Below are 21962 nucleotides of genomic sequence, written 5' to 3'. Positions count from 1 at the left end.
CCCCACAATGTCCTAGCAAGGATGAGCCCATGGTCACGGAGTCGTCACTGCCTACCCCCACACATCCCGTTTTGAGGGGGCAGGATCAACACTGTTGGTTAGCGGAGATAGCCCCAGCCTCAGAGATTCCGGTGCGAGTTGAAGGACAAGATGTGGTAGCTATTCTCGACTCTGGAAGTATGGTTATGTTAGTAGAGGAGCGGATGGTGACCTCCGCAACACTGCTACCAGACAAAGTAGCCGTATCCTGTATCCATGGAGACACCCACTATTACCCCACTGTGAATCTGCCTATTCTCACTCCAAAAGGAAGGTGTACAGTCAGGGCAGGGAAAGTGCCCCAGCTGAAGGTGCCATTATTGATCGGGAGAGACTGTCCCCCATATAAGGAGCTTCGGCAGATGACGTTATGCATGGGAAGAAGGGGGACAGGAAAGAAGAGAAACTCCAAGCCCGAGGTAGTAGTACTACAAGGAGACGTAGCCGCGTCCTCGTCCTCTACAGCAGAGGAAGAAATAGCGACCCAACGTTTACGACAGATATTCCAGGAAACCACCGATGAAGACACCTGTGAAGGGTTATACACAACGCAGGAAGGAAGGAGCAACCAGGCACTAAGGGATATATTTGAAGCTCCATCCGAGGAGGGAACCTGGAAGGGATTCTCCTCGGTCCCCCCTGATGGGGATGTGGAACAACCTCCACATCCCTCTACTGAGGTTGACCTGCCCCAGGAATTAAAGGGACAGTTCGGCACCTCGCAGCATAGAGACCCAGACCTAAGGGAGGCCATGAGGAAGGTGAAGGTGATCGACGGGAGGAACGTCGACGGATCAGGTGAGCCCCCTCTTCCTTACTATGCAATCAGGCGGGGTCTCTTATACTGGGTCGTACGACGAAGGGGGGAAAACCAGGAATTACTAATGGTGCCTAGACCATACAGGGATACAGTTCTACAGTTAGCCCATTCCCACGTCCTACGAGGACACCTGGCACGAGACAAGACTATTGACAGAATCATGCAGAGATTCTATTGGCCCCGTGTCACCCGAGATGTGGCCAGGTATTGTAAGACGTGTGATCAATGTCAACGTACAGCCCCACGGCCACACCTACGTAACCCTTTGATTCCTCTCCCCATCATAGACTCCCTTTGAACGCATAGCTATGGACCTCGTAGGACCCCTCCCAAAATCCGCCAGAGGACACGAGTACATCCTAGTGGTTATAGATTACGCTACCAAGTTCCCGGAGGCCATACCCCTGCGTAACATGTCGTCAAAGGGAATTGCCAAGGAGTTATTCCTGATGTTCTCTCGTGTGGGCCTTCCCAAGACGATCTTAACCGGTCAAGGAACCTGTTCATGTCCCGGTTGATGAAGGACTTGTGTCGGTTATATCAGGTTCAACAGATACGTACAAGCATATTCCACCCTCAAACAGATGGGTTGTGTGAACGCTTGAACAAAACAATTAAAAGCATGTTGAGAAGAGTGGTGTCCCGAGACGGGAAAAACTGGGACATGCTTCTCCCACACTTAATGTTTGCCCTGCGAGAAGTACCCCAGGCATCCACTGGATTCTCTCCGTTTGAATTGCTCTATGGCAGACCCTGTCGAGGAATCCTCGACTTAGCCAAGAAGACCTGGGAGACCCAACCATGCCCCTTTCGATCCACAATAGAACACGTTACCCTGATGAGAGACCGCCTGTCAGCAGTGTGGCCCATAGTCAAGGAGCATATGGAGAAGGCCCAAAGGACCCAAGGCCGGGCCTATGATAAATCCAGGACCCCCCGTGAGTTCACCGTGGGAGAGAAAGTGATGGTGCTTGTGCCCACGGCCGAACATTGCTTGCTGGCGCAGTGGAGGGGGCCCTACGAAGTAATGAAAAGGGTCTCACCGGTCAATTACCTCATCAAGCAACCTGACAGGAGGAAGAAGGTCCAACTCTATCACATAAACCTGCTGAAGACGTACCATGGACGAGAGGAGGAGGTGGCTTTGATGGCCCTGGAGGGCAAAGAAAAAAAAGAGGCTCTACCACAGGTGCGCCGTGGCCAAACTCTCCTACCGGAGCAGTCAAGACAGCTAGACAAGCTGATTATTACATTTACATTTACATTTAAGTCATTTAGCAGACGCTCTTATCCAGAGCGACTTACAAATTGGTGCATACACCTTATGACAACCAGTGGAACAGCCACTTGCATCTAAATCTTGTTGGGGGAGAAGGGGGGAACTTTGGTCGAATATGAACTTTGGTCGAATATTCTCTCCATTCCCAGGACAAACAGATGTCCTGTTCCACCATATCCACACTGAACCCGGCAAGAAAGTGCATATCCACCCTTACAGGATTCCTGAGGCTCGCCGAGTCATCGCTAAGAAAGAGGTGAGGGAGATGTTGAGGATGGGCGTGATCGAGCCCTCGACGAGCGAGTGGTCCAGTCCCATAGTCCTGGTCCCCAAAGCCGATGGTAGTATGAGACTCTGCAACGACTTTAGGGGCGTGAATGCCATCTCTACATTCGATGCGTACCCCATGCCCCGCATGGATGAACTCTTGGAGCGCTTAGGAAAGGCCAAGTTCATCACTACCCTGGATTTGACGAAGGGATATTGGCAAGTGCTGGTGGCTCCGGAGGATCGCCCAAAGACTGCCTTCGCCACCCCAGAGGGGCTTTTCCAGTATGTGAGGATGCCCTTCGGACTGCACGGAGCCGCTGCAACCTTCCAACGCCTCATGGATGCCATTCTACGGCCCCATCAAGAGTATGCAGCGGCGTACATAGACGATGTGGTCATCCACAGCGAGGACTGGGATAGTCACCTCCTGCGATTGCGGGCGGTGCTCGTGAGTTTGGAAGCCACAGGGTTGACAGCCAATCCAAATAAATGCTGCCTGGGCCTGTCCGAAGCGGAATACCTGGGGTATACCGTGGGGAATGGGAAAATACGCCCGCAGGCAGAGAAGACCAGGGAGACGTTCGGGCCTTCTTAGGGATAACAGGATATTATCGCCGTTTTATCCCTGGATATGCAACCATTGCCAACCCCCTCACAAACCTCATCAGGAAAAACCTGCCAAACCAGGTAGAGTGGAAAGACGAGACGGAAGAGGCTTTTCAATTGCTAAAAGATGGCCTGTGTTCTGATCCCGCTCTACAGGCTCCGGACTTCTCACAAGAGTTCATTGTGCAGGTCGACGCCTCGGATACAGGGCTCGGGGCCGTACTAGCTCAGGGTAAAGGTGAAGCAGAGAAGCCGATTCTCTTCATTAGTAGGAAACTCAGCGATCGGGAACAGAGGTATGCGACCGTAGAGAAAGAGGCCTTAGCCATCAAGTGGGCCCTCGATTATCTCCGGTACTACCTACTGGGTCGGAGGTTTGCATTCGTTACTGACCATGCGCCCCTCACGTGGATGGCTGGTAAGAGAAACAATAACAACAGAATAGCCAGATGGTTTTTGTCTTTACAACCGTTCTCTTTCCATGTCATCCACAGGGCCGGATCGAGGAACGGGAAGGCAGACGCGCTGTCCCGATGCGACCAAGACGGTGAGTCTGCCGCCCGACCCTCCGGTTCGGTCCTGGGGGGGAAGGTATGTGGAAGGACCACTAGAGGGCAGGCTGGGCTCATGGATAGTAGCCCAACAAAGCATGGGAGACAAGGTAACCAGAGTCAATTAAGCACAGCTGACGGTACTAATGACATACTCTCCTTCCCCTATAAAAGAGAGAATGGAACCAGCAGAGAGAGGGGAAACTATCTCTGGAAGATGTCCACTAAGACGGTGACAAACCCGTGATTTATGTTTGTTGTAGTTTAAAGATAATCCTATTGTGTTCTTGTTTCATCTGGAGAAGAAGATGTGTGTTTTTCCTTGGAAGATTTTTCATTGATTATGTTAGAATGTTTTTGTTGACAAAATACCCTCAATAGAGAACCGTGTTCAATCAAGAAAACCTACTCCTGACTCGTTTATTCCACCTTCCCGCTTTAGAGTGACGCCTAATTACTTGGTACGCTCACAATTTCTTTGTATTGTTTTTACATCCAAAGCACATCATTTCCATTGAAAGGCTATACTCAGTGGCTTTTCTTTTATTCAGGTACTGTGGTTTCCTGTGTGATAAATACATATTTTATGTTGATTATACAATAGCTCCTTCCTCAAGTGGAATTTTGTTTTAGTGCATTTCCCTCCTTCGCTACAGCTGTGTTTGTTTTACAATATTAAAAGTTGAATCCAGCTGCAACTCCTCACTCTCTACCTCACAAACACACACATCAAATACAAACCAAATTGGCAGATGAAGTGCAGCTCCTGGCTACAGTTGCTTGTTGCCTCCCACTGAAACCCTGAGCTCCTCAGTATGTGACCACAGCCAGCCCCTGGATCAGGGTCGTTCACCCAGTTAGAGTAGCTGACATCAGAGCCATCAAGCCAGGAGAGAGGACCTGAGGATTTACAGCACAAACACCAATGAAAGTATTATATTCTATATACACTGAGGGTACAAAACATTAGGAACACCTGCTCTTCAAAGTAGAGGAAATAAAGTATTATTTTCCCACAATATTAGATGTTCAACCTGACATGCTTACTGTGTACTATCTAGTTAATTTGATAAGTACTATGATAGCTTGCATTCTCGTGAGGGATGAGAACAAAATCAAAGGACTGGACAGCATATTGAAGACACTATTGAATGACAAATGTTCCTCATTAGCTGCTAAAAGGAGATATCTAAATGTGGCATGGTCTCCTAGCAATGGTTTGAGATTAATACATTATAAATCTCCCAGCAAGAGGCCAGCTGACGTGGGAGTCAACAAGCCCAGCATCTGTCTTAGGTTGGGAGACCAGTGGAAATATAACGGTTTTCTGTACAATTTCTGCTCAACTGAATACAATGCACTCTACTCCCACCCTTTGGTGATCCTTTGCATGATCAAAGGATCTAATGCATTAGTGTTATCAAATAATGCCCACTTTAGTTGAATGGGCTGCTCTCTTACCTTCAGCAACAGTGTTAGGTTTAGGGAGGCAGGTGCCAGACCCAGCCACCAGTCCTGCTCTGGCTGCAGGTGCTTCTGTAGGAACTGCTGTGTATCAATATTTAGAATGAAGGCCAGGTGTCCACCACCTCGCTCACACCAACCCTGTGCACTGAGGAAGGAACGTGGTAGAGCCACAAACTCATAACAGGAGCCGTTAAAGCCCTCTTGGTACTCTGGGCAGGATAGAGGTTCTATCTCAACCTCAGCACAAGACAGGCTTAAGAGGAGAGCCATCAAGAGCAACACAGAGAGATTAGTACTGTCCATCTTCACTGTTACAGGCAGCCTGCTGACATGGTGTCTTTAAAGGGGACTGACATTACAGAATGACCTGTTATGTCTGACTGCACTTTCTTTGTGAAGTTCCAATGGACATAATCCTTGTGTACAAACCAACAGACCACAGGGATATAGTGAATGGTCTGCAATAAAGTCCTCAGGGAAGGACCCTCTGTCAACAGTAATAATGGGTGCCTCTGAAGGCTGTCATTAATGTAACACACTGCAGCTTGCAGGTGTAGATCAACTTTATACAGGTTTGGCAGCAACAAACCAATGAACCAGATAAAGACCATCCGAGTTATCAAAGTCCAAAATACAGAGCCTCTTTATATTTATACCACATATTAAACTTTACAGGGCCAAGAATTTCATGATCAACATTGGTACTGCTGTGAGATTACTTTTCAATCAACCACTGACCCAGACAGTGGCCTTGTCTCCCGACGGTCATGCCCAACTCTTCTGGACTTTTGACATCCTCAGTTGTAAAGGAAAATACATGTGTTAGTGTGGTGAACTCGACAAGCCTTCTGCCTGTTTTGACTAATAAGAACATGTCTCTTTTTAGGTGCTGCGTGTGAGTCAGTACTGTGCCTTTTAAAAGTATTCATCTCCCTTGGCGTTTTTCCTATTTTGTAATTTAAATAGATTTTTTATTTGGATTGCCTGTAATGGACATACACAAAATAGTCCAAATTGGTTAAGTGAAATGAAAAAAATAACTTGTTTTAAAAAATTCTAAAAATAAAAAGGGAAAAGTGGTGCGTGCATGTGTATTCACCCCCTTTACTATGAAGCCCCTAAATAAGATCTGGTGCAACCAGTTACCTTCAGAAGTCACATAATTAGTTAAATAAAGTCCACCCGTGTGCAATCTAAGTGTCAAATGATCTGTCACATGATCTCAGTATATATACACCTGTTCTGAAAGGCCCCAGAGTCTGCAACACCACTAAGTGGCATCATGAAGACCAAGGAGCTCTCCAAACAGGTCAGGGACAAAGTTGTGGAGAAGTACAGATCAGGGTTGGGTTATAAAAAAAATATCAGAAACTTTGAACATCCCAGGGAGCACCATTAAATCCATTATTAAAAAATTGAAAGAATATAGCACCACAACAAACCTGCTAAAAGAGTTCCGCTCACTAAAACTCACGGACCAGGCAAGGAGGGCATTAATCAGAAGGGCAACAAAGAGACCAAAGATAACCCTGAAGGAGCTGCAAAGCTCAACAGTGGAGATTGGAGTATCTGTCCATAGGACAACTTTAAGCCGTACACTCCACCGAGCTGGGCTTTATGGAAATGGGGCCAGTAAAAAGCCATTGCTTAAAGATAAAATTAAGCAAACGCATTTGGTATTCGCCAAAAGGCATGTGGGAGACTCCCCAAACATATGGAAGAAGGTACTCTGGTCAGATAGAATTGAACTTTATTGGCCATCAAGGAAAACGATATGTCTGGTGCAAACCCAACACATCTCATCACCCTGAGAACACCATCCTCACAGTGAAGCGTGGTGGCAACATCATGCTGTGGAGATGTTTTTCATTGGCAGGGACTGGGAAACTGGTCTGAATTGAAGGAATGATGGATGGTGCTAAATACAGGGAAATTCTTGAGGGAAATCTGTTTCAATCTTCCAGAGATTTGAGACTGGGACGGAGGTTCACCTTCTAGCTAGCAGGACAATGACCCTAAGCATACTGCTAAAGCAACTATAAATAGGAATGGCCCAGTCAAAGCCCAGACTTCAATCCAATTGAGAATCTGTGGTATGACTTAAAGAATGCTGTACACCAGCAGAATTCATCCAACTTGATGGAGTTGGAGCGGTTTTGCCTAGAATACTGGAATCCCAGTGGCTAGTTGTGCCAAGCTTATAGAGACATACCCCAAGAGACTTGCAGTTGAAATTGCTACAAAAGGTGGCTCTACAAAGTATTGACTTTTGGGGGGTGAATAGTTATGCACGCTCATGATTTCTGATTTTTTTCTCTTATTTCTTGTTTGTTTCACAATAAAACATATTTTGCATCTTCAAAGTGGCAGTGTCACGCCCTGACCTTAGTTATCTTTGTTTTCTTTATTATTTGGTTAGGTCAGGGTGTGACAAGGGTGGTTTGTGTAGTTGTTGTATTGTCTAGGTTTTTTTGTATGTTTATGTGGTTTTCTAGTCTAGGTGTTTTTATGTCTATGGTTGCCTGGATTGGTTCTCAATCAGAGGCAGCTGTTTATTGTTGTCTCTGATTAGGGACCATATTTAGGTAGCCATATTCCTTGGATAGTTTGTGGGTTGTTATTCTATGTTTAGTTGCCTGTTTGCACTAGTCATATGTTGTTTTGTAGAGTTTTGGTCAGTGTTCTTTCTTTTCATTAAAAGAGTTATGTACGGTTATCACGCTGCACCTTCGTCTCCTCATTATGACGACCGTGACAGGTAGGCATGTTGTGTAAATCAAGTGATATAAGCCCCCCAAAAATCTATTTAATTCCAGGTTGTAAGGCAACAAAATAGGAAAAATGCCAAGCGGGGTGAATATTTTCGCAAGCCACTGTATCATGTCATTTAAAGTTTATTCAGTTTTAGGTCCCTTGTTTATGAAAATGTAATCTAATGAAAGAATGTTGGCGTATATGGGACTCTAGACCAGCATTTCCCAAACTCGGTCCTGGGTGCACGTTTTGGTTTTTGCCCTAGCAATAATCAGCTGATGCGAATAATCAAAGCTTGATGATGAGTTGGTTATTTGATTCAGCGGTGTAGTGGTAGAGCAAAAAACAAAACGTGCACCCATGGGGGGCCCCAGGACCGAGTTTGGGAAGCGCTGCTCTAGACCAGCTGTACTATGTGGTAATCAGTGACAGTAGAATTGACCTCTATAAAACCATAAACACAAATAGCTAATTATGTGCACAGATAAAGGCAAATAAACTTAGGTCCAAAGTATAGGCCTGCTCTACATTTTCTAATTGACTAAAGAGAATCCAGGCCATGGTGGATGAATGCATTTTCCATTTGGATACATTTTATAAACTCCAAGGAGTTTGTGGGATTAAACTCAAGTTGCCTTACATCATCTCAACATGAATCTTAATAGGCTACAATAATTGCACTGAGATAATAACACAACATATTAAATGTGTTATTCCCAGATGCCTGAATGTGTGTAACCTTATTGTGTGTTTAACAGACATGATCTGTGTTTGAAAGAATTGCGTGATAATTTGGCATTTAGATAACCTGAGAAATTGTTGTGACACGAACTGTTATCTTTTACAAGAATAGTTGAAAAGGCATGTGTGTGCGTGCATGCGTGCACTTTTGTGTGGAGTGTGCATACTAGTCCATGAGCCAGGGCGGGGGATCGGTCGGGCTCACTTGGGGTGGCGATGTCTCACAGTGATTTCTTTAAAGGTCTATGTCCCTAGAGTTGCAAAATGTGTGATAGCACTGCAGCAATTGGAGCTTTCTCCGGTTATCACTCTTTCTTTCATCCCTCCATCCCCATTAATTTTCCCATAGGGATTTTGTCCCATTGCGCACTAGCGACTCCTGTGGCGGGCCGAGTGCAGTGCACGCCGACATGGTTGCCAGGTGTACCGTGTTTCCCCCGACACATTGGTGCAGCTGGCTTCTGGGTACCACGCAATTAGGGAGAAAAGGGGGTAAAAAATAAATGAAAGAATGTTGGAAGCTGTCACGGATCCCACCGGTACTGCTGCTCATTCACCAGCTTCGGAGGTCTACGTCACTGGCTTTCTAGGTGTCACTGAACTGGATTCATTACCATCAACCCCAGACTGTCTTGTCTCATTACACACACCCGCACACCTGAATCCTGTGATGGCCCTGTATCTACAAATCTGGTTAAAACCCTGTTCTAGCTGTGTATGTCAAATTTGGTGCCTCTATCACCAAAGTTACAATTCAAAAACATAGTTGCCCCACTACATGGAATTCTATGGATAAGCTTCCAACATTCATTATAATGTCAGATGCTTAGCCATAGAATTCCATGTAGTGGGGAAACTATGTTTTTTAAATGGTATCTTTGGTGATAGAGGCACCAAATCTCTCACACAATGGCATAATATGGGTGATTATTAAAAAATAGTTGTAGCTAGTGCTTTCAAAGTTATATTATATATAATGTGAAAGGTAATTTCATGACCTTTCAGAGCCACTTGTTAAAGTTTAACATGTGTCAGGGTTTCCTTAAAGCAATTTATACAGGTAATTCTTTTAAATACCCTTTAGGTCAAAGGTTAAACTTCTGTTGACCTGAAAATTCCAATAATGTGTCTGATGGATAGCTGTCAATCTTTCCAATGATATATAATTAAAGCTTATATGTGAGCAATAGCATTCTGTCATAGGGTAAAACCCCTATGGGAAAATTGTATGGGATTGAGGGATGAGAGTTATTACTGGAGAAGGCTCCAATTGCAGCACTGCTATCACACATTTTCCAACTCTAGGGACGTAGACCTTCAAAAGAATCACTCAGAGACATCGTCACCTCATGTGAGCCTGACGGAGCAAATTTGGGGGTCTGGCTCATGGACTAATCATAATGTAGCCACCGTAGTAGCGTCCTGCTGGAGACTGGGAGTCTGGCCTCTCGCTAAAAGAGCCTCTGGCTAAATTGGCCTCTGAGTTAAACTTTGGAACTCCAACTGACACGAAATGTCTATCTACCTACACCTCGGCACAGAAGGACACAATTACCAGTGCAAGAAAATGAATTGATTGATTTATTGATACACTGATACACAAAAAATTACTTTTGTGCAGACAAGTAGTAAATAATGGTAAAATAAATATATCAATCTATAGTTAGCTTGTATGGCTCTTAGCTGTGTAACATGCAAATACAGTTCAGCTACAAAACCCATGACATTAATCTTTTTGGTGAACATATGCTTACTAGTTTATATGCTATCTGCCTAGAATAGATAATGCTTGGGCTTCCCAGGCTGGTCACTGTAGATAGGAGCCTGGCAGACTGATCAGTAGTGCCTCAGACTTCAGTGTATGTAGCAGCCTGCCAGACTGGTTGATAGTACATGGGCCATACCGCTCGCATTTGCCTATTTTCATCTTGGATGTTTTGTTGCAAGAGGTGAGGTTCCAATGAAGTCTAACCATCTACTGACACTTTCATGAATTTTAATGTCTGTATGCCTGTCTACTCCTTTAACTTCCATTTATCCATTCATTAAGTTCAAATGGTTAATTATTGTTTTTTAATACCGTCCCAGGCCACTATCCAGGCCATGACAGCCAGAGACAACATCTCTGTTGAGGAGGCGGAGAGGAAGTTTGAGAGGGGACCAATTTATCATGAAAGGTAAAAAGGTCTTAAAGGGGCAATCTGGGGTTGGCACATACAGTGCATTCGGAACGTACTCAGACCTCTTCACTTTTTCCACATTTTGTTACAGCCTTATTCTAAAATGGATTAAATAAAAAACATTCCCCATCAATCTATACACAATACCTCATAATGACAAAGCAAAAATATATATTTTTTTGCAAATGTATATAAAAAGAGACCTTTGCTATGAGGCTTGAAATTGAGCTCAGGTGCATCCTGTTTCCATTGATCATCCTTGAGCTGTTTCTACAACTTGATTGGAGTCCACCTGTGGTAAATTCACTTGATTGGTCATGATTTGGAAAGGTACATACCTGTCTATATAAGGTCCCACAGTTGACAGTTCATCTCAGAGCAAAAACCAAGCAATGAGATCGAAGGAATCATCCTTGGAGCGACGAGACAGGATTGTGTCGAGGCACAGATCTGGGAGAGTGGCCAGACGGAAGCCACTCTTCAGTAAGAGGCACATGACAACCCGCTTGGAGTTGGCCAAAGGGCACCTAAAGATTCTCAGACCATGAGAAACAAGCATCTCTGGTCTGATGAAACCAAGCTGGAACTCTCTTGTCTGAATGCCAAGCTGGAACTCTTTGGTCTGAATACCAAGCATCACGTCTGGAAGAAACCTGGCACCATCCCTATGGTGAAGAATGGTGGTGGGAGCATCATGCTGTGGGGATGTTTTTCAGTGGCCCAGCGAGAGCCCTGAGTTGAACCTGATGTAACATCTCTGGGGAGACATTAGATCAGGTACTGTAAATGTGGAATTTGTTTTTTTTAAATGATAAATTAGCAAAAAACCTGTTGTCATTATGGGGTATTGTGTGTAGTTTGATTGAGGGGGGTTTAATACATTTTAGAGTAAGGCTGTAACAAATTGTGGAAAAAGTCAAGGGTTCTGAATACTTTCCAGATGCACTGTACATGTTTTTAATTGTAAAATAATGACACTGTATATAGCCATTGATTCTTGACGGATGTCATTTGTAATGCCTGATGAGTGTATCTAACTAACACCATCAGAACCCTAAATATAAACGTGTTTTACTCCATTGTTTGTAAACAATGTAACTGTAAATGAACACTATGCTCCAAAACATGGTTAAAACTAAAAATGTTATCTCATGGCTGAGCAGTCCTTGCATCCATGTCTATGAATATGGGTGCTTACCATTATCCAGTCCCATCCCTCAGTAGTTTACCAGGTGAGGGATGAGATGGATACACCGAGGACTTTTAGTTTTCAGTAATAACACTTTCTGTAGGGCAGCCCATTACACTTATAAACTCAATAGGGCAGCCGTCCATTATCATGGCGACTGCACAAAAGCACATTCAATTTCTAATATCACCTTTTAACTCGGCAAGTCTGAAGTAATTCTTATTTTACAAGGACGGCCTAAGAACAGTGGGTTAACTGCCTTGATCAGAGGCAGAACGAAATATTTTTACCTTGTCAGTTTAGGAATTCGATATCGCAACCTTTCAGTTACTGGCCCATCGCTCTAACCACTAGGCTACGTGCCGCTCCAAGTTCAAGAAGTCAATTTGTTAACGGAGATTAGGAGTCGTGTCAATTCAAAGTTGTAATAATTGCATTAATAAGTCTAGACTTTTGTTTCTTAGTCATGTTAGATAACCACCATTATGTTAGTTTGGTTATACATACACCTGGCAGTAGATGGCGATAGTATTAGTTTTAGTGAGTGATCACTGTGATTGCTTTACATAAACAAGCCAGGAGATGGCGCCTAGTAGCCTACGTGATACAGTTATGTAACACATTTGGAATTTTACCCCTAGACTATTGTCGTCAAAGATATAGACGGACCCGTCATAGTCTAGTCTGATATAAGCTATTCTAGTTGATAAGGGACCACTGTACCACATAGCATCAGCTATTAAGGCTATCGGCTGTTATGTCTCAATTCCTCATCGGCAAGAACGGGACTGAATCACCCGAACCTGTCAAAGCAGAAGTAACAGGTAAACCGAAGGCGTATCCCTTTATGTACTAAAAACCGATCTTTCAAGGTAGCTCAGTGTTATTGCTATTTCAGTAAGTTATTTTCCTATTTTCTAATGACTTGCATAATAAAAATATTACTTTCTTCTGAGCAATTTTACTTTTTACTTTGGCACATTCTGATTAATCTCATGTGCAGTGTTTCCAACTATTTTTCAGTGAGATCCGCTATTGGCTCCGCTAGATGACGGTTTGCCGTTGCCGCGACGACGTGACAGCACGAATTTGTCTTGCTGCAGTCTCCGAAGTAGCGTTTTCGACCGCTCTCTCGTCGCACCTCTCTCTCTTTGTGCTTTTCTGCCTGTGTGTTCGCAGTTGCTTTGATTTCTGGTACAGACAGCTTCTCCCACTCGTTTGCTGCATAATTGATTGGGGAAATATGGAGCGAGATGGCTGCCAAAAAGTTGAACATATGTATTTTTAGGATCTTAAGAAAATCACATGGAAAAAGCCATGCATGAAACATGAAACGTAAACGTTAAATTAGATATGTAAATGTAAAAACCCAAAGTTACGAATATGAATGAACATTTACACTTTCAATTCTTACTTTGTCTCCCTTTACTTGGTTACAGATCTTTCTTTTTTTGTATCCGTGTGGGGCTGCTGTGGTATAGCCAAGTGGTCCCAAATAGTCTTGACTATTTATAGCCAATTCTTATTGCCAGATCTGTTTTCCTTATCAGCCACTGCATGTGCTGCTTCAACTATTTTGTAAAAAAAAATGTAAAGACTATATTTAGAGGCCTGTGAGCTAGGATCTCTTAAGTGTAGCCCTATAATACGTTATTAAACACAACTAGAGTTAAAAAATAAAAATAATTCCGCAAGACATCAGTACCCACAATGATGGCCTAAATTGAAATGCTTACAAGTTGAAGGCCTATTTTTTGTTTGTTGCTGTAAACCTTCATTGCAAAATAGTGTTTTAATCAATTATTTGGTGATGTGATTTATATTAGTTTAGTTTTATCAAATGTTTTACAATTTACATTTTTCTCAATCACTGAGGCGGCTGGTCATCCATCCCTTCCTCCTGAGGAGCCTCCACGGAAACACACCTATATACAGTATATGAGGTATAATGAACCTCTAACGTAAACTTTCAAAAATTATCAAATTTACCATTAAAAAAATATATAGGCTGAAGTTCAAACTTTATCAGGGATCAGCTTCTACATTGTTTGGTTTATCATATTAGAATATGGTAAAAATTCTAACGGTTTTCTTCTGGTGAAAGAGAGGAGGACCAAAATGCAGCGTGGTTCTTTATACATCTCTAATGAAAGATGAAAAATACGAACAATTTACAAAAAAACAAACGTAACGTGAAAACCGACAACGGTCCTAACTGGTGCAAAACAAACAGGAAAAATCACCCACAAGAGACCTAAAGAATATGGCTGCCTAAATATGGTTCCCAATCAGACACAACGTTAAACACCTTCCTCTGATTGAGAACCACTCCAGGCAACCATAGACTTACTTAGAATACTTCACTAAACACAATCCTATAACCTACAAAAAAAACCTAGACAAAACACACCACAAATCACCCATGTCACACCCTGGCCTGACCAAAATAATAAAAAAAAATACTAAGGCCAGGGTGTGACAATGTACCTTCTGTGCTTGCAGGATGTGTCCCTGGGTGGCTACAAGGGACACTGCTTCGCAATGGGCCTGGTCTCTTTAAAGTGGGAGACACTGAATACAACCACTGGTTTGATGGCATGGCCTTAATTCATAGTTTCACCTTCAAAGATGGTGAGACCGGAACAAGACATTATACATTTCCACAAATGGTAAATTTCCAACTGGCTGAATAGCACTGAGAATCTTCGTGTTTTGCAGGTGAGGTGTACTACAGGAGTAAATTCCTGAGGAGTGACACCTTCAAGAAAAACACTCAGGCAAACAAGATTGTTGTTTCAGAATTTGGGACAATGATCTATCCCGATCCCTGCAAAAACATATTTTCAAAGTAAATACATTTTGAAACATGATTTATAGTTTATTTGTTTTTGATTTTACATTTCCCTTACATGGATGTACACACAAAATATATCTCGACAAACACCCAGAAATACATGATGCATCTTGTCCTTTTTTCAGAGCCTTCTCCTACCTTCTCGCTGCCATCCCAGACTTCACAGATAACAACCTGATAAACATCATTAGATATGGGGAGGACTACTATGCCTCATCAGAAGTCAACTACATGAATCAAATTGACCCAATTACCTTGGATGTAATTGGAAAGGTAAATTAAAATCTGTTGAAATGATCACTGTTGTCCATTATGTCTTATCACTTGCTTTATATTCTCCCTTTGCCTGTCATGTAAACTCAACCTCAGATGAACTACAGGAATCACATTGCTCTGAACTTGGCGACTGCACACCCTCACTACGACGATGAGGGAAACACCTATAACATGGGAACTGCCCTCATGAGGTTTGGCATGCCCAACTATGTCATCTTCGAGGTTCCAGTAAATGCATCAGGTATCGGAACATTTTAATTTGGGGGGTTCCTGGCCACATACATGTTAGGGTAAAAACCTCCATGAATGATTACACTTAAGTGTTCTTTCCCTCTCCAGATAAGGAGCATAAGAAGCCTGCCCTGCGGAAGGTGAAGCGGGTCTGCAATATACCGTTTCGCTCTACCCTCTTCCCCAGCTACTTCCACAGCTTCGGCATGACAGAGAATTACATCATCTTTGTCGAGCAGCCATTCAAACTGGACATCCTCAGACTGGCCACAGCTATATTTAGAAGAGTCAACTGGGCCAGCTGCCTCAAATACGACAAAGAGGACATTGTAAGCTACACTTGTCTGATCACAACCTCATGGAAAGTTTATTTTTATCTTCAACTTTCAACTAACTTTGGCAACAATCAAACTTCTTACATTCTCTCTGGTGATCCCCTTGGCCATTCTTTAGACGCTGATCCACCTGGTCGACAAGAAGACTGGGAAGGCTGTGTCCACCAAGTTCTACACAGATGCCCTGGTGGTTTTCCACCACATCAACGCCTACGAGGACGACGGCCATGTAGTGTTTGACATGATCACCTACAAAGACAGCAATCTGTATGAAATGTTCTACTTAGCGAACCTGAGAAAGGAAACCCATGAATTCATTGAGACCAACAAGGTCAACTTTTCCCCACCAATCTGCCATAGATTTGTCTTGCCTCTCACTGTTGACAAGGTATATATTGATTAGACTCCAACTTTCCTGTAAATACATGAATACGCTGGTATTAAACTCTGTTACACTTTACATGAAGCAGCTCCTTATGAACAGTTAAACATTCCGTGCACCTTAAAAGAGGGAGCCATAGAGCATAACAGGCATTAAAGCATGAGACGTTGTGATATATTGTGAATATATCACATCTAGAACTGATCAGGGCCTGTGATATTTTGCTTAATTAGACATTTTCATGAACTAGCTATGAATTCACATGTTTTCAAGGCAAAATAAGCTTCATACGAAGCCTGTTCAAATTAAATGTTACCATTACATGTTTATACAACAACTGAAGATTGGATACGTATGTTATAGGATACTCCAAATGGAACAAATCTGGTGAGGCTCAAAGACACAACTGCCAAAGCAGTGATGCAGAGAGATTGCTCGCTGTATTGCCTGCCTGAAACAATATTTGAAGGTGAGACTTTGATATCAACTGAACATCAGTAATCGGTATGAATTATACACCACTGAATGAAGAGGTGAAATGCTACGTTAGTAAAAGTGGAGTCAAGCAGTTGTTAGTCAAATAGTAGTTCGTTTTTTTTTTTTAATGGAACATTTCGTAAATACATGTTTATCTCCATTTATACACAAACAGGTTTGGAGTTGCCAGGGATGAACTACAAATTCAATGGCAAGAAGTACCGTTATTTCTATGGCTCAAGAGTGGAGTGGACTCCACACCCAAATAAGGTAGTCTCTTACCAATGTATTCTCCTTAACATAGAGAAGTGAGTCTTCCTCATTTCTCACTGACCACATGCTGCTGTTTGTGCTATTAATACTTACACAGATTGGGAAGGTGGACATCGTGACCAGAAAGTACATTGAGTGGACAGAAGAGGACTGCTACCCTTCTGAGCCTGTGTTTGTTGCTTCACCAGGAGCTGTGGAGGAGGATGACGGTGAGAAGCAGTAGGCCTACTTCTGCACGACAAAAGCATTTAATCAGCTCTGTCACTATAAAACGGTACATTTATTTATTTTCTGTTTTCAGGAGTCATTTTGTCCTCAGTCGTCTCACTCAATCCAAAGATATCCCCCTTCATGCTTGTCCTTAATGCCAAAACCTTTGAGGTAATTGCTCGTGCCTCACTTGATGCCAGCATTCACATGGATCTGCATGGACACTTCATTCCCACACATAGCACCAACTGACATAGCCAGCAGAGGGCAGGATTGTACCTTAACATTGTAGAGGGCAAAGTATTGTTCCCAACCATGGAAAGTCTATGTCCGTGCCCCCATGGAAATTCAATGAGCATAATAAACAAACATTCCCATGAATCATTCTGTTTAAAGTTGATCTGTTTTGCGTGGGCTGAATCTCAATCCACCACATCTGCTGATGACTGCCTTCCGCATCTGCGGTAGGAGGCAGAGCTTCAAGATGATGTCTAGATGGGATACAGGTTGTCAAATTTACAGCTAAGGTGATTATTTTTGCATTTTAGCTAACACTAACCCCTCTCCTAACCTTAACCTAATTCTCCTAACCTGCAACTTTAATTATCAAAACCTACTGTATAAGTTCTAAACCTGATACGAAAAGTAATGTTTTTCCATGTATGAATCTGTTATTCAATGTGTTTCTAAAGGCTAATAGCGTTAAGAACAAATTCAATGTTTTATGAAATGTTTTTATTTAAAAAATTGTATACATACAGGGGTCCTAAAATTCTAAATCAAATGGCTAAATGATCCTTGGTATGACCATCTTGAAACAATTCCACATACCTTAGTAAACTAGCTCTGGGCCCTTCAATTACTAGGCTACCTCTCCAATCGTATTTGCTCAAATGTTGCAGAATTTGTTTACAGAACGTCTACCACAAAGTGTCTTTTAAATCCTATTTTTAAACAGAGAACGACGTAACCTCTATTTTTGTAAATCAGGATGTATAAAATATAGTTTTGTATGTTAAAAGGGTTTATAATGTATTAATAATAATGTATTCATTCCGTCTATCCTGGTCACCCTATTGTAAATTATATTGTTTTTCTGTACAACAGGTAATTAAGGAAAACAATAGTGTGCTGCAAATCAGTTGTGGCATTGCTATTACCATGAGTCACTACAATGTACTTACATTAGGTTTGTAAATATATATATTTGAATATCCATTAGAATACTGTTTATTAAATACTTGTATTTAATTCACTCATAAAAAAAACATGTATACTTTTAGTACATTCTAGAGGAAGACTGAAACAAGACATTAATGCTCTGAAGTTAGAATGAAATTTGACAATTTGTTGTGCATTAAATGCCAGTTTGTTTTGTTTGATTCTGAAATCATTCTGTGACTTTGCTTAAAATGGATCCCCTGAAGTCTGTGTAAATGTGCAATTGAACTATTTGTCTTAGTCTGACCATGTCATCACCTAATAATTAATAAAGTCTAAAATGAGCATATTGCTTACAACTACAGTAATGCAAATCTCTATTTCTTGGTGTGATATAGTCCAACAACATGGCTGTGCCAGTAAACTACGTTTGCTTGCTAACAAACTAGATGGAAAAAAACAACCTTTTTGTTGCTTTATCCACAACTCTTGTTTGGAACCAATCTATCCCCACAAAATACAAAAATGTACAAAGAATATTACTGAAACTAGAAATGTAAAGATCAGTTAGTATGATTGATAGTGTAGCTCCTCTTCCCCCATGGGAAATGTGGTTTGACTCGGACTTCACCTGCACTAATAAGAGACAATAGATTTCCCTCTGCGCCAGGCATGCACAGTGAACAAAAATTGGCATAGGCTGGCATGGTACCAATGGCTTACAAATATATATTAGGTAACCTGGTGCAATCTCTCGGCTGGGATAAGACTAATCATGATATACATATAATATATTGGGTAACTCAGTGCAAATATAACTGCCATTATGATTTCTTACCCCTGACCTTACCTCACAGCATAGACACAATACAGAGATGCTTTTATTTAGACGGTTATCTTTTAAAATAATTTGACTTCGGATCACTGAAGTTTTATCACATTTTGCTATTTACATTTACTGTGCATGAGAAGCCATTTTGACAGCTTCACACAGCAAAAATGAAATCACCCAAGACAAGTCTATTTATTGTAACTGTGGAGTAATTACAGTAAAGTCTTGTGACTACTATCCTTACACTATTTTCTCCACACAAACTTGTCACAACATGGCACTTACAGTAAGGAGAAGCCTTACCTTAGTCTTGCCCTTACCTTTCAGACAGCAGAATGCATGGAGGAGAGGCTTTTCAGTCTTACAGGCAGTGTCACAGAGTTCACGGAAATCAATTTCACAGGTCTGTCTTGACCAACTGCGTAATAAAAGGGTTGACTGACATAAATATGCAACCATAACTGTAATTCCTAGAATGTTCAAGAGACTTAACAAAGAGAGACCAAAGATTAGGCCTACTATCTGGTACAGAGTTTATAGCCAAGTACATCAGATGAGTTACATAAATGGGCACCATGGTGAGTTAATTCAAAGGGTCAATCTGCAATTGGTACGTCCATTTTTGGACTTTTAAAATAATATGTTCCCATTTGATCTCGAAGAATATGACTTACAAATTCCTCATGAGCCTAGTTTAACTGTCATACCCCATCAAAACCCAACATATGATCTTGTATGTATGCATCATGACACTCTTTCATGAAAGACATATGACACTGGTTGATTATCTCAGTTGATACAATGATCATGGTTTGCTTGTATTTAAATGGTCCACTATACTGTAGAATATGTGGCTACCTCCATATGTGGAGGTGTATTGTGCTTATTTGCTTCTGCTAATGCATTTTATATTGCACCTGATACATATTTATTATACAGTAGTATATTTTATTCCGTTCTATGGTATTTCCAAGTAGACTTTGTCTAGTTGCCTAGCATTTATGCATTAGCATAGAAACATGTTGGTTAGTGTCATAAATCTGGTTCAGTAGTTTAGTTTGTCATAGTTTTGAGAATTAAAAAAAAAATCAAATACCAATTCTATGAAATTGACATTTTTGAGATTTTGTATTGTGAAAAAAATCCTGGTATTTCAGTTCTACAAAACATATTGCTGGCATTAGTTTCACTAAGCTGAAGTATGACAGCATGATCACTCAACAAAACCGTCAATCTAGCTGTATAACAGTAGAGTATAACTCTACTGTATAACAGCAGAGTTTAAATTCATTAAAATAGTTATAATCCAAGTGTGCATGAGGTCATTGCATTCAAATAAATACATTTGTTACAAAAAGTTGTCATGACTTAATTTAAAGTAATAATTCACCCCAAATAAATCACCAAATGCAGTTAATGTTATGGACGGTGGGAAAGTGGTCTGAGATTGCTTAGCATTAGCACCCTTGCAAAACAAATTGAACATGCAATCAAAGAATGGATTATCCTTTAGGGTATGATAACAGTGGTCATACAACTTCCACCCTTTTGCAGTCAACAATACTAAGGCTATATATGCTTTAGCTGAGTATACAAACCTTAATCTTAGGTTGCAGTGTCCTTATTCTGTTTTGAAACATTCTAGGAAGACTGAGCTTATGATTGCACCAAATATTGATATGCTTATCTCCAGTTCTAGTTACCTTATCATAGAGTACATAGCTGAGAGGGTCAAAGCTACATTCAATATACAAAAGTATGTGGACACCCCTTCAAATGAGTGAATTCGGCTATTTCAGCCACACCCGTTGCTGACAGGTGTATAAAATCGAGCACACAGCTATGCAATCTCCATAGGTAACATTGGCAGTAGAAATGGCCTTACAAAAGAGCTCAGTAACTTTCATCGTGGCACCAGGACCAGCAAGTCAGTTGGTCAAATTTCTGCCCAGTTAGAGCTGCCCCGGTCAAATGTAAGTGCTTTTATTGTGAAGTGGAAACATCTAAATGCAACAACTGCCCAGCTGCAAAGTGGTAGGCCACACAAGCTTACAGAACAGGACCGCCGAGTTCTGAAGCGTGTAGAGCATAAAAATCTTCTGTCCTCAGTTGCAACACTCACTTCTGAGTTCTAAACTGTCTCTGGACGCAACGTCAGCACAATAACTGTTTGTCGGGAGCTTCATGAAATGGGTTTCCATGGCCGGGCAGCCGCACACAAGCCTAAGATCACCATGCTCGATGCCAAGTGTTGGCTGGAGTGGTGCAAAGCTCACCGCCATTGGACTCTGGAGCAGTGGAAACGCGTTCTCTGGAGGGATGAATCATGCTTCATCATCTGGTAGTCCGACAGACGAATCTGGGTTTGGCGGATGCGAGGAGAACGCTACCTGTCCGAATGCATAGTGCCAACTGTAAAGTTTGGTGGAGAAGGAATAATTGTCTGGGGCTATTTTTCATGGTTCAAGCTAGGCCCCTTAGTTCCATTGAAGTGAAATCTTAACGCTACAGCATACAATGACATTCTAGACGATTCTGTGCTTCCAAATTTATGGCAACAGTTTTGGTCGCTTGTTACAGCATGATAATGCCCCCCTGCATAAAGCGAGGTCCATACAGAAAATATTTTTTTTGAGATTGGTGTGGAAAAACTTGACTGGCCTGACCTAAACCCCATCAAACAACTTTGGAATGCATTGGAGCGCCGACTGCGAGCCAGGCTTAATTGCCCAATATCAGTGCCCGACCTCACTAATGCTCTTTTGGCTGAATGGAAGCAAGACCTCGTAGCAATGTCCCAACATCTAGTGGAAATCCTTCCCAGAAGAGTGGAGCCTGTTATAGTAGCAAAGTGGGCACCAACTCCATATTAATGCCCATGATTTTGGATTGAGATGTTTGACATGCAGCTGTCCACATACTTTTGGTCATGTAGTGTATTTCCAAATGGAGTAAAGATCCTCAAATTGCTTTGGACTTACACTGTTACACTGTGATGCTTTACATGTGTCACGAGAATTTTCAATCCCAATGAT

At 42.0% G+C, this 21962-nt stretch overlaps 1 protein-coding gene across 6 annotated transcripts; it reads left to right on the top strand.

Moving 5' to 3' along the window:
• Positions 1–7647: 7647 nt before the first annotated feature.
• On the top strand, positions 7648–18459 carry LOC118393847 (beta,beta-carotene 15,15'-dioxygenase-like). 6 transcript variants are annotated; one of them, XM_035786979.2, is made up of 12 exons: positions 7648–7790; positions 10616–10704; positions 14399–14527; positions 14615–14744; positions 14876–15023; positions 15120–15267; positions 15366–15586; positions 15711–15980; positions 16338–16443; positions 16627–16721; positions 16822–16933; positions 17026–18459. In XM_035786979.2, the coding sequence occupies exons 2-12, from the start codon at positions 10698–10700 to the stop codon at positions 17184–17186; spliced, it is 1527 nt and encodes a 508-aa protein (XP_035642872.1). In that variant the 5' UTR covers positions 7648–7790; positions 10616–10697; the 3' UTR covers positions 17187–18459. The 6 variants fall into 6 exon arrangements, with proteins under 6 accessions (XP_035642872.1, XP_035642873.1, XP_035642874.1 ...); XM_035786980.2 differs by lacking the exon at positions 7648–7790 and adding an exon at positions 10331–10476; XM_035786982.2 differs by lacking the exons at positions 7648–7790; positions 10616–10704 and adding exons at positions 11526–12720; positions 12920–13839.
• Positions 18460–21962: the final 3503 nt, after the last annotated feature.

This window comes from Oncorhynchus keta, chromosome 14 (genome assembly GCF_023373465.1).
Source record: "Oncorhynchus keta strain PuntledgeMale-10-30-2019 chromosome 14, Oket_V2, whole genome shotgun sequence".
In the NCBI taxonomy this organism is placed as follows: domain Eukaryota; kingdom Metazoa; phylum Chordata; class Actinopteri; order Salmoniformes; family Salmonidae; genus Oncorhynchus; species Oncorhynchus keta.
The sequence above is the reverse complement of the archived record's forward strand: the minus strand, read 5'-3'. Positions and strand labels throughout refer to the sequence as shown.